At 45.5% G+C, this 12,849-nt stretch overlaps 1 protein-coding gene across 7 annotated transcripts in view; it reads right to left on the reverse strand.

The window, feature by feature from the left end:
* The window catches only part of ANKRD16 (ankyrin repeat domain 16), a 28,945-nt gene that overhangs the window by 9,730 nt on the left and 6,366 nt on the right, over window positions 1–12,849 (reverse strand). For 2 of the 7 annotated variants that reach the window (XM_014346363.4, XM_063607241.1), the window contains exons 5-7: window positions 12,289–12,450; window positions 9,609–9,687; window positions 7,405–7,595 (exon numbers count right to left, since the gene is read on the reverse strand). In XM_014346363.4, the coding sequence (XP_014201849.3) occupies window positions 7,438–7,595; window positions 9,609–9,687; window positions 12,289–12,450 (399 nt within the window). In that variant the 3' untranslated portion in view covers window positions 7,405–7,437. Of the gene's footprint in view, window positions 1–1,176; window positions 5,837–6,834; window positions 7,596–9,608; window positions 9,688–12,288; window positions 12,451–12,849 lie in introns of those variants that run through there. The other 5 variants (XM_014346364.5, XR_010113153.1, XR_004664499.3 and 2 more) reach the window with 5 other exon arrangements.

A 12,849-nucleotide genomic window follows, 5' to 3' on the forward strand; every position in this document is an offset into this window, starting at 1 on the left:
GATTACAGGCGTGAGCCACGTGCCTGGCCATTGCTATTTTTAAAATGTTGTTTCAATTACCTCCAGGGTGTCACTCCCCTTCAGGATGCGTTGGGCCTTCCAGAGTAGGAAGAGTAACAAGAGACCTGGTTCACCTGTGGTGAAGCCAGGAGAGGTGTCATGTTGGTTGAAATGCCTGCAGAACCCTCCTGTTGCTGTGCTCAGGCCAGAAGCTGCACAGAGCATGGGCCGATAAATGCATCCACTCCCCGTGCTTTCCCAGGAGCGCCCAGGCCCGTCCTCAGTATCAAGTCAATCACATTTTCAGCATGGTAGGAGGAGGCAGGTTCTGCAAATGCCGCAGGGTGGGTTAACCACACAGGCCAATCAAGTCCCTGTCGTCACCATGATTGGCAGAGGCCAGCCCTCACTCCCATCTTGTTTCCTTCTCAGTAAAAATCATGTCACGCAGCCAGGCTTGGTGGTTCACGCCTGTAATCCCAGCACTTTGGGAGGCCAAGTTGGGCGGATCACCTGAGGTTGGGAGTTCGAGACCAGCCTGACCAACATGGAGAAACCCTGTCTCTACTAAAAATAGAAAAATTAGCCAGGTGTGGAGGCGCACGCCTGTAATCCCAGCTACTCAGGAGGCTGAGGCAGGAGAATCGCTTGAACCTGGGAGGCAGAGGTTGCTGTGAGCCGAGATTGAGCCATTGCACTCTAGCCTGGGCGACAGAGCTAGACTCCAACTCAAATAAATAAATAAATAAATAAATAAATATCACACCACATCACTCTTTCCAACTGAAAGAGTGTAATTTAAAAAAGTGTAAAAACTGCCAAATGTAAGTCCACATTATTATCCATTCTTGTAGGAAACGTGACAAACGTGCTCCACAAATCCCCCATTGAATGAGGCGCCCACGTGGGCTCTGCCCTGAACTTTTCTTCCTTCTTGCCCTTCTTCTTTCCTTCATGCCCCTGAGAAGGAAACTCTCCCTCTGCATCTGGAGCTGAGCTCCCCAAGGGCTTCTAAGCCTACTTCCCACACCTTCCGAAGAGCCTTATCCCACAGCGCCCTCACTCCCTCACTGCTGGCTTCCTCCCTCTGTGGGCTCCTTTCCCAGTCTGTAAACATGCCACATGCTCATCCCCTCACTCACCCTCTCGGAGAAAACTACTGTCCTGTCAAACTGCTTTCTTCTTTCCTTTCCTTCACCACACAACGCAGCCAAGGGTGCAGAGAGTTGCTCAGGCCCCTGTGCAGCCCATATCTCCCACCCACTCGCATGGCCCAACCTCCAGTGATCAAATCCAACAGCCGTTTCTGTCCCCAACCTGCCGCCCTTGCCTCCAGTTGAATTTGACAGAGATTACTCTGTCTACATCTTAAAAAGAAAACGGAAACCAATGAAAGAGGCAACACACAAGACTCAATATGGACAGTAATACGATGGAGCATAAGACGGCCATGAAACACGACATTCACAAAGTTTTAAAGAGCATTAGGATTTGCTTGTAAAATAAAGTTAGAGGGCCAAGTGTGGTGGCTCACACCTGTAAACCTAGCACTTTGGGAGGCTGAGGCGGGCGCATCACTCGAGGTCAGGAGTTTGAGACCAGCCTGGCCAACATGGTGAAACCCTGTCTCTACTAAAAATACAAAAATTAGCCAGGCATGGTGGAGGGCGCCCGTAATCCCAGCTACTCAGGAGGCTGAGGTATGAGAATTGCTTGAACCCAGGAGGTGCAGGCTGCAGTGAGCCGAGATTGCGCCACTGTACCCCCGCCTGGGTGACACAGCAAGACTGTCTCCAAAATAAATAAATAAACAAAGTTAAGGGAAAAACTGCATGTGCAGCATCAGCTCAACCGTATGCATTTTATTTATTTTTTATGTAGGTATTTTTTTTGAGATGGAATCTCACTCTGTTGCCCAGGCTGGAGTGCAGTGGCGCGATCTCAGCTCACTGCAAGCTCCACCTCCTGGATTCATGCCATTCTCCTGCCTCAGCCTCTCGAGTAGCTGGGACTACAGGCGCCCGCCACCACACCCGGCTAATTTTTTGTATTTTTAGTAGAGACGGGATTTCACCGTGTTAGCCAAGATGGTCTTAATTTCCTGACCTCGTGATCTGCCCCCCTTGGCCTCCCAAAGTGCTGGCATTACAGGCATGAGCCACCGCGCCCAGCCCTGCATTTTATTTTTTATTTCTTGAGAGGGAGTCTCACTCTGTCACCCAGGCTGGAGTGCAGTGGCGTGATCTCGGCTCACTGCAGCCTCTGCCTCCTGGGTTCAAGCGATTCTATGCCTCAGCCTTCCAAGCAGCTGGGACTACAGGTGTGCCCCACCACACCTGGCTAATCTTTTTTTTTTTTTTTTCTGTGACAGAGTCTTGCTCTGTCGCCCAGGCTGGAGTGCAGTGACATGATCTCAGCTCACTGCAACCTCCGCCTCCCGGGTTTAAGCAATTCTCCTGCCTCAGCCTCCCAAGTAGCTGGAACTACAGTCGCATGCCACCATGCCCAGCTAACTTTTTTGTATTTTTAGTACAGACAGGGTTTCACTGTGTTAGCCAGGATGGTCTCGATCTCCAGATATCATGATCCGCCCGCCTCGGCCTCCCAAAGTGCTGGGATAACAGGCATGAGCCACCGTCCCCAGCACGCCTGGACAATTTTTGTATGTTTAGCAGAGATGGGGTTTCACCATATTAGCCAGGCTAGTCTCGAACTCCTGACCTCAAGTGATCTGCCCGCCTCGGCCTCCCAAAGTGCTGGGATTATAGGTAGGGGCCACCGTGCTCAGCCCTATATGCATTTTTAAAGACTAAGGGAAAATAAGAGTGGTTCCATCTGGGTGGTGGAACTATAGATTATTTTTGTTTTCTCCTTTACTATCTTCTGTATTTTACAATAGGCCTTACAAACAAAAGTCTGGGAGATTAAAAGGGACATTTTTCTGGTCTGCCACCTGCTGGTGGATTCTAGCAACGTCCCGGGTTAAATTAAATTCAGTGCTTGCTCCTCCCTCTTCTCACTGTCTGAGCACCCTCCCTATAGTTCCCTCCAGCTTCTTTAGCCTGACTTTTGCCATCTCGTTTCCATTTTGTGATCCTTTCCCTCTTGTCTTGTGTATTTTCTCGTGTAAGTTTTTTTGGTAATATATGTTAGGTCCTCGCTATTTTCAGGTCATTACAATTTTTACCTCTTTGCATCTCTTTTCAGCGACTTCTGCTTTTTTTTTTTTGAGACAGCGTCTCGCTCTGTTGCCAGGCTGGAGTGCAGTGGTGATCTCGGTTCACTGCAACCTCCAACTCCCGGGTTCCAGCGATTCTCCTGCCTCAGCCTCCCAAGTAGCTGGGATTACAGGCGAGTGCCACCACGCCTGGCTAATTTTTGTATTTTTAGTAAAGACGGGATTTCACCATGTTGGCCAGGATGGTCTCGATCTCCTGACCTTGTGATCTGCCTGCCTCGGCCTCCCATAATACTGGGACTACAGGTGTAAGCCACCGCGCCTGGCCGAGAGTTCTGCTTTGATTGAGCTTAGTAACACACACTCACCATGGGAGCGGGTGTGCTTTTAGGACAAGCTGACAGCCCTGGTGGAAGTGGGTGTTAGTTGAGGCAATCAGAAATCCTGGCAAGTGTAGTACGTGCTCTGGGAGGCAGGTTAAGCCACAATTGGCAATCAATGCCCTTGGTCACATTAGTGAGAACGCCCTGGCAGCCATGTGGAGGGTGGATTTGAGGACTTGGAGAGGTGTATTTAAGACATGGCTGCCACTCTCTAGGAGGAGAGTGAGAGAGCTTGGGCAGGAGTCGCAGTAGGGATGGTGTGGAACAGGCAGATTAGAGAGCCGCCCATCAGCTGTCCTCTGCAGGGACTCCTGAAGAGGGAGGAGTCATGACTGACCCCCAGCTTTCCAACACGGGTTCGGTGAGCTGTGATGCCACCAACCAAGGCAGGAATGCAGGCCTGTATGTCAGTGGGTTGTGGGGAAGGCTGGGTTTTGAATAAACTGAATGTGAGATGGCCTCAGAACATCCATGCAGAAACGTAAGCAGGCAGTGGAAAGTAAGGGCTAGAGAGAGATCTGAGTGTTACTGACATTAGGGTGTAGCTGAAACCCGAGGCACGGACGACGCTTCAGGAGAAAACCCAGAATGACGGAGATGCTGGAGACAGAAGCTGGTACGCATGAGCACGGAGGGCCGGCCTGACAGAGGAGTGCAGAGGCAGAGAAGGAAAAGGCAGAAAAAAAAACCCAGGAGTGCATTATTGCATGTGGCAAGAGTCCAGAAGGGGTAGTGATCAGTAAGTGAACTGAAAGGGTCAGTAATCTAAGGGCTAAAAGTACATCACTTGAAATGGCAAGCAGGACGTCACTGGTATCTGAAAGGAAGAGTCTGCACAGAGCAGCAACAATGACGCCAGACTGCGGGGGGTGGGAGGTGCCTATGAGCTGAGGGTATCAAGTAGAGACTCTTCATGAAAGTGTGTATGGGAAAAGATGCTCCAGAGGGAATAATAATGAGAAGGGGCTGCAGGGTGCAAGAGTCAGAGGACAAAATGAGACAATCTAGGTAAGGGCTTAGCACACTATCTCGCATTTACTAAGTGCTCAATGCACATAAAGGGCTTTTATCGCCCATTCATTAACTATATAATAATTTTAAATTTAAATGACAAAAATCAGTCCAAGGAGCCTGCATACCAGTCGGGGAGAAAAACAATCAACAAAATAAATAAATTATATGGTACATTTGCTAATAGCAAATGCTAAGAAGAAAAAATAAACTGGGGAAAGAAGATATCAAATGTTGAAGAAAAGGACACAATTTTAGATAGGGTGGCCTGGGCAGGCCTCGCTGAGAAGGTGGCTTGTAGGTAAAGACCCAAAGGAGGTGAGTAAAGTAACTATAATTAGGGAGTAATAGAAAAATATTAGTTATCATTGCCAGAGCATTCTTCATATATTATTGTTATGGAAACATCTGGTTATTATTCTATTATTGCTACTCTCTTTGCTGCAATTAATGTTTTTTTTTTTTTTTTTTTGAGACAGAGTCTCATTCTGTCACCCAGGCTGGAGTACAGTAGTGCAATCTCGGCTCACTGCAACCTCTGCCTCCCAGATTCAAGCGATTCTCCTGCCTTAGCCTCTCAAGTAACTGGGATTACAGGCGCCTGCCACCATGCCAGGCTAATTTTTTTGTTTTGTTTTGAGATGGAGTCTTGCTCTGTCACCCAGGCTGGAGTACAGTGGCACGATCTCGGCTCACTGCAACCTCCGCCTCCGGAGTTAAAGCGATTCTCCTGCCTCAGCCTCCCAAGTAGCTGGGATTATAGGCGCATGCCACCACGCCGGGCTAATTGTTGTATTTTTAGAAGAAACGGGGTTTCACCATGTTGGCCAGGCAGGTCTTGAACTCCTGACCTCAGGTGATCCACCCACCTCAGCCTCCCAAAGTGCTGGGATTACAGGCATGAGCCACCGCGCCCAGCCCACGATTAATGTTCTTATAATCACTGCCATCTCTGGGTGTTTAGTAGTTTCAGCAGTGGCATCCAGTAACCACGGTTTCTATTACAAAGGTGCGTGGAATCTAGGAAAACCGGGGACAACAGTGTAACATGCTGTGTCATCATCATCAGCTGGTTTGTAAGGGCAGAAGCAAAGCCAAGTGGAAGCTGATCGTCCACGCAGCTGCTGCAAACACAAAGCTGCTCATGTGTGTGCTGAGGGGAAAGAGGGCAGTCCCAGACTGATCTTTCAGTCCCACCTGTACACGTGAAATAGCCGCACAACGGGACCATCTTCAGACCTAGAAGGCATTGACGCAGGCATCTCTGGAGGAACAGAAAAGTGGTAACTACATCTCAAATCAGTGCAGATGGAGAGTGTGTAATTTAGAGGTCACAAGACAGGAGTGTTTCTATCAGAACACTGATTTGGTGGTTAGAAACAGGAATCCGCTGATGCCATCTGGGAATAATTAAGACGAACGGGAAATTCTTGCTCTGTGCCAAACCGAGCCCAACGCTGAGAGTAAGGTGGGTGTGTAATAAGCACTTACTGGATCACACTGAACAAGAGGATTCAATGTTGCTTGTGACTGATGCATACAATGATTAAAAAGCCTGATCTAGACTAATAATTATTCTTTGCAATTCAGAGAGAAGGATCAAAAAAGGAAAAGAAAGAAAAGGAAAAAAAAGTAGAAAAAGAATCTAAATGCCTGAGGACTCATCCTATCTTTACTCCATTTAAGAGGCTATAATATTTTTTAAAGCTAAATGTCAAGTGTTTCATTCCTTAAGTCACAGGCTTCCGTGGGTGGATGGGACAGGCCAGGAAAATGGGTTTTAAAGACAAAACCCCATTCTTAAACTCAGGTTAACAGAAGTTTTGTAAATATCTTAGTTACATTTTCTTTTTTTCTTTTTTTTTTGAGACGGAGTCATGCTCTGTCGCCCAGGCTGGAGTGCAGTGGCACTATCTCAGCTCACTGCAACCTCTGCCTCCTGGGTTCAGGCAATTCTCGGGCCTCAGCCTCACTGGTAGCTGGGACTACAGGCATGCACCAGCACAGCTGGCTAATTTTTGTATTTTTAGTAGAGATGAGGTTTTATCATGTTGGCCAGGCTGGTCTTGAACTCCCGGCCTCAAGTGATCTGTCTGCCTCAGCCTCCCAAAGTGCTGGGATTACAGGCACGGGCCACCATGCCCGGTCCTTAGTTACATTTTTTACATGTATTTATTACTTGAAGGGGGTCAATACTGAATTTATCTATTAAAACAAACAAAAACCCTCAAGATTAAAACTTGATAGCTTAACTAGCAGTGCTTAGAATATATAAAAGTTTTTATTAATTTCTTGTAAATGCCTGTGTAAACAGATTATAAGTATGTCCTTCTTGGCTACGAAACCAAAAGTGAACCATTGTACTGGCCAAGTAAAAGCTTATGAAGGAAGAAATTAAATGGGCCAACTGCATTTTATAGCTCAAGCTAATAGCAACGTATGTGATATTTTTGTTATTATTATCACAGCCTTACCATGCAGCAGTTACTATAAGATATTTCATATGTTTGTGAAAGTGTGTATACTATATTATATTCATGCATGGCACATGCTTCTCTAAGGATCCCACAGCCTGATCGCGCAAACGTTATCTATTCTACTTTAAGAGTATAAACAGTGAAATATGGACTACGGGAAGATTATGACTGTGCTTGGGACTCCATAATGTGCCTGTCATGGAGCTGGGAACTCAGCCCCCTGATCACTGGGAACTCCTCAGCAGGAGTGGAACATGCAGGATGAGGGAAGGGAGGAAGTGGAGGAGATGGAAAACTGGCTTCCAACTGGTTTCGCTGAATCTGTGACTGACTTAAGAAGCAGGATATGAATTACCATGCGCTTTATTGCCTCCTCTTGGAAACATCCTTATGTCATTGCGCTATGGCCAGAGCCCTGAAGGACATCTGCTCTCCTTGGGAGCTGCTGAGCCAGGGTGCCCGTGATGTCTTCAGAATCCTTCAGTCCCGACTGCAGGAGAAACTTGGCACAGGCCAAGTGCTGACCTGCACAGGCCAGATGCAGGGCTGAGGGGTGACAAAAATCACATGGACTTAAAACACAATCCCTGGAGCAATACTGACCTCATGAGTTGATAGTGCCCAATAAAAATATCAATTCTTTCAATATCTTCCGTAATCCATCTTCACAACTTCACCTATACTAGATCAAAATATTTTTGTTTCTAACCTGATTGGGTTGAAAATAGTTTTAAAGATAACAAAACCAGTTAGAGAGGATTTAAGAAATTTATCTAGGCTGGGCGTGGTGGCTCATGCCTGTAATCCCAGCACTCTGGGAGGCTGAGGTAGGCAGATCATGAGGTCAAGAGTGTGAGACTAGCCTGACCAACATGGTGAAACCCCATCTCTAATAAAAATTTAAAAATTAGCCGGGCGTGGTGGTGCATGCCTGTAATCCCAGCTACTCGGGAGGCTGAGGCAGGAAAATCGCTTGAACCCAGGAGGTGGAGGTTGCAGTGAGCACTGCACGTCAGCCTGGGTGACAGAGCAAGACTCTGTCTCAAAAAAAAAAAAGAAAAATAAACTTATCTAAAGCAAGAAGCAACAGAGCAAGTTAACAAGATAAAGGAGACATCCTCTTCATACGCCTGAATGCTCTGGAAACACACTTTAAATGGTATAAAAAACTTTCTAAAAGGCTTATTGAATTTGCTTTGTAAGTAAAAATATCACCACAAATAATCACGTAGCCAAAAAAACACTGTTGAACAAGCTTCCCACTCTGGGTGCAGAAATCAGCACTGAGGTTCCTGGTGTGCTGAGTTCAGGGGCACTGGTGGTTCTGCTGCTTTCCCTCCAGCAGAGAAGCTGTGTCCCTTCCTGGGCAGAGCAGCTGCCCTTTCCAGCCCTAGAGTGAGTAGTTAGGTACCTGCGAGTCTTTGAAGCATCAGAAAGATCCCACTAGGCCAGGCGCGGTGGCTCATGCCTGTAATCCCTGCACTTTGGGAGGCCGAGGTGGGCAGATCACTTGAGGTCAGGAGTTTGATAACAGTCTGGCCAACATGGTGAAACCCTGTCTCTACTAAAAATACAAAAATTAGGTGGGCATGGTGGTGGGCACCCGTAGTCCCAGCTACTTGGGAGGCAGAAGAATCGCTTGAACCCAGGAGGCGGAGGTTGCAGTGAGCCAAGATCGTGCCACTGCCCTCCAGACTGGGTGACAGAGCGAGACTTTGTCTCCAAAAAAAAAAAAAAAATTCCACTAAACCCTTGCAAGATGGCCTTTGGCTCACAGAATGTTAGAGCGTTTATTTTAAAGTCCAAGTCTAAAGAATTTGCTCTCAGAATATGTTTCTGAATATTCTAAATAAAAAAAATCGTAATGAATATAGTTTCTAAATATACTCCAAAATGGATGACCTGTGAAGAATTGATACGATACCTGGCTAGCAGGTGTCATCATGGATTAGAAAGAAACTGCTTTTATGATGCATATATTGTTATGGTTTAAAATAACAACAAAGATTAACAACAGCAGTTGTAATGAGTGGCAGTCATCATCACTGTTATAATAACAACAATTATATGAAGGCTTTGCAGAGAAAAAGATATTTTAAGGAAAAGTAGCTGAGCTATTAGAAGAATAACATTAAGGCTGGTCACAGTGGCTCATGCCTGTAATCCCAGCACTTTGGGAGGCCAAGGCAGGTAGATTGTTTGAGGTCAGGAGTTCAAGACTAGCCTGGCCAACATAGGGAAACCCCATCTGTACTAAAAATACAAAAATTAGCCAGGCATGGTGGTGCATGCCTGTAATTCCAGCTACTTGGGAGGCTGAGACACGAGAATCACTTGAGCCAGGAGGTGGATGTTGCAGAGAGCTGAGATGGCGCGCCACTGCACTCCAGCCTGGGCAACAGAGGGAAACTCTTGTCTCAACACCACCACCACTAAAAAAAAAAAAAAAAAAAAAAAAAAAAAAAAGGAAGAATATTAAAATCAATGTTTTAAATATAAAAGTGTATTGGTTATACTCAGTTTACTAATTTCCAAGGCATATATAAAATTAAACGGTACCTGATCGATTTTTTTCATCTTTAGAATTGATGTCAGCTCCCAAGGATAAGAGAGTCTGAATTGTACTTGTATGTCCTTCCTGAATTGAAACAAATTTGTTATCACTGTGATGAGGATAAAAGAAAACCTTTTGCAAACCAAAAAGTATCTGAGACAGGTCTCAATCAATTTAGAAGTTTATTTTGCCAAGGTTAAGGACATACCTGAGAGACAGGTCTGTGTCTCTCTCCAAAGATGATTTTAAGGGCTTCAATATTTAAAGGGGAAAAGAGGGCTGGAGTGAAAAGGAGGAGGGTATGGTCACATTACTGAATCCACATTGCAGGATAAAAGGAGCAGGGAGGGGGTATTAGGCAATGATACATTAAATATCTCTTTCCACTCGGTAAATTGGCACTTTACATAAGATAACGTGAATATAAAGTAGCTACCTGTGGACATATTTAACCCTTTATCTGTAGCTATCTGCTTAGGAACAAAAGGAAAGGCAGCTTTCTGCATGACTCAGCTTTCAGCTTAATTTTTTTTCTTTTGGCAGAGTGAGTTGGGAGTCTTAAGTTGTTATTTTCCTTTCACACTTTAAACACAGACTCTAACATATATTAGGCACCTTTTCTAAAACAGTCGACTGCTAAAAGTGAATTTTCATATCTTTTTTTTCCCTAATTTATTCTTTTTTTTTTTGTAGAGACAAGGTCTCACTATGTTGTCCAGACTGATCACAAACTCCTGGGCTCAAGGGATCCTCCCGCCTCAGCCTCCCAAAGTGTTGGGATTACAGGTGTAAGCCACTGCATCCAGCCAAATTTTCATATCTAAAGTAAGATATTGTATCATTCTCAATTCTAATATAAATCATTAAATAAATATTTTGGTGACATTTAATTATTAGAATATAGATGATCAACTCTGTGAGCCAAATTACTGACCCAATGCAGTTAGTTTCCATCATTGTGAGCAGTACAAATCTTGTGATTTATACAGAACCCAAAACTCTAAAATTTCCCAAGCAAATATACTCTTTGTTGAAATCTTTAGGGGAGAGATAAACTAGAAAAGATCATAACCGCTCATAAATGGGAATTCCTATTACAGCTAGTAGGAATTATTATTATAAATATTTTATAAAATAAAAATATTATTTATAAAAAATATATAAATATATTGGAGATGTGGTCTCACTCTGTTGCTTGGCTGGGGTGCAGTGGCATGATCTTGGCTCACTGCAACCTCCGCCTCCCGGGTTCAAGCGATCCTTCTGCCTCAGCCTCCTGAGTAGCTGGGACTAGTGGCATGTGTCACCACCCCCAGCTAATTTTTTTGTATTTTTTAGTAGAGACAGGGTTTCACCATGTTGGCCAGGATGGTCTCGATTTTTTTTTTTTTTTTTTTTTTAGACACAGTCTCGCTCTGTCGTCCAGGCTGGAGTGCGGTGGTGCAATCTCGGCTCACTGCAAGCTCCTCCTCCCAGGTTCACGCCATTCTCCTGCCTCAGTCTCCCTAGTAGCTGGGACTACAGGCACCTGCCACCATGCCCGGCTAATTTTTTGTATTTTTAGTAGAGACGGGGTTTCACCGTGTTAGCCAGGATGGTCTCGATCTCCTGACCTCATGATCCACCTGCCTCAGCCTCCCAAAGTGCTGGGATTATAGGCGTGAGCCACTGCGCCTGGCTGGTCTCGATCTCTTGACCCCGTGATCCGCCCGCCTTGGCCTCCCAAAGTGCTCGGATTACAGGAGTGAGCCACTGCGCCTGGCCTATAAAATAATTTATACACTCTTTGTCTAGCCAGTTAGTCTGCTACTATGTGATGAGACTACAGTTAAGGTTCCAGGTTCACTCTTCCTATGGGAGGACCCTGCGGCCACAGAGCACATCATGTGTATCTACCCAGCTGCTCAAAAGCAGGACATCAGGCAGGAAAATGTAATTGATCAGAAAAACAAGTAGGCCGGGCATGGTGGCTCACGCCTGTAATCCCAGCACTTTGGGAGGCCGAGGTGGGTGGATCACAAGGTCAAAAGTTCGAGACCAGCCTGGCCAATGTGGTGAAACCCCGTCTCTACTAAGAATACAAAAATTAGCCAGGCATGGTGGCACGCACTTGTAATCCAGCCTGGGCAAGAAAGCAAGACTCTATCTCAAAACAAAAACAAAAACAAACAAACAAACAAAAAATAAGTAAAAGCATAGAGCCAATAGATAATGTTAAGGATAATATGCAAAACGCTCCTAGCATTTAAAACAGCTACTTTTCCAGTGAAAATGTTTGCTTATCTTCAATATACCCCAGAGAGCCTAGTAAATGCAATTCTCTTGCCCTGGCTGAAGAGTTCTTAACTTCTGAAATCCAGTATAAGAACAGAGAGCCAGGAATTTCATACAATGGGTATTTATAGCTTCAAATAACGTTATTCCTGAAAACAAAAACCTGTGTGTGAGGGGGAGGCACTTTATGGAGTAAAAGGCTTTTTTTTAAAGTTTTGTCTAGAAACAAATTCAAGTCAGGTTTCTATTTAAAGAGATAAAGTGCTTCAGAATCCTGACCATTTCAGAAGAATATCATGGGCAATTTCTTCCATAGAGATGGGGTCAAAGAAACCAGGCTACAGAGCTACTGATCAAAGAAGTAAGGCAAGCCTCGGGGAAGCTGGGACAACGTTATAAGAAGTAACAAACCTTAGCTGCATAATGAAGTGCTGTGAGGTGGGTTGATGTGGCTCTCACGTCTACATCGATGCCAAGTTCAGAGACCAAGAATCGGATGGCTTCGTCCTGCCCTGTGACGGCTGCCCTGTGCAGAGCCTGGGCACCCAGGCTGTCTTCTGCTGAAAGGCAAGCCTAGTGGGCAGAGGAGAGAAAGGAGCAAAGGTCAAAGATAAGAAACAGGGCAACTTAGATCTGGGCATCTGCTGGCACTTCAGCAAAACTGAGCTGTTTACGCACAACTCTCTGGGCAGAGGATATGTGGCTTTTGTCTGATTCTCAAAGGATTCTTTTTTTTTGAGACGAAGTCTCACTCTGTTGCTCAGGGTGGAGTACAGTGGCGCAATCTTGGCTCACTGCAACCTCCATCTCCTTGGTTCAAGCGAGTCTCTTGCTTCAGCCTCAGGTGTGTGCCACCACACCTGGCTAATTTTTATATTTTTAGTAGAGATGGGTTTTAACATGTTGGCTAGGCTGGTCTCAAATTCCTGACCTTAGGTGACCCACCCGCTTTGGCCTCCCAAAGTGCTGGGA

This window comes from Pan paniscus, chromosome 8 (assembly GCF_029289425.2).
Source record: "Pan paniscus chromosome 8, NHGRI_mPanPan1-v2.0_pri, whole genome shotgun sequence".
NCBI classification, from domain to species: domain Eukaryota; kingdom Metazoa; phylum Chordata; class Mammalia; order Primates; family Hominidae; genus Pan; species Pan paniscus.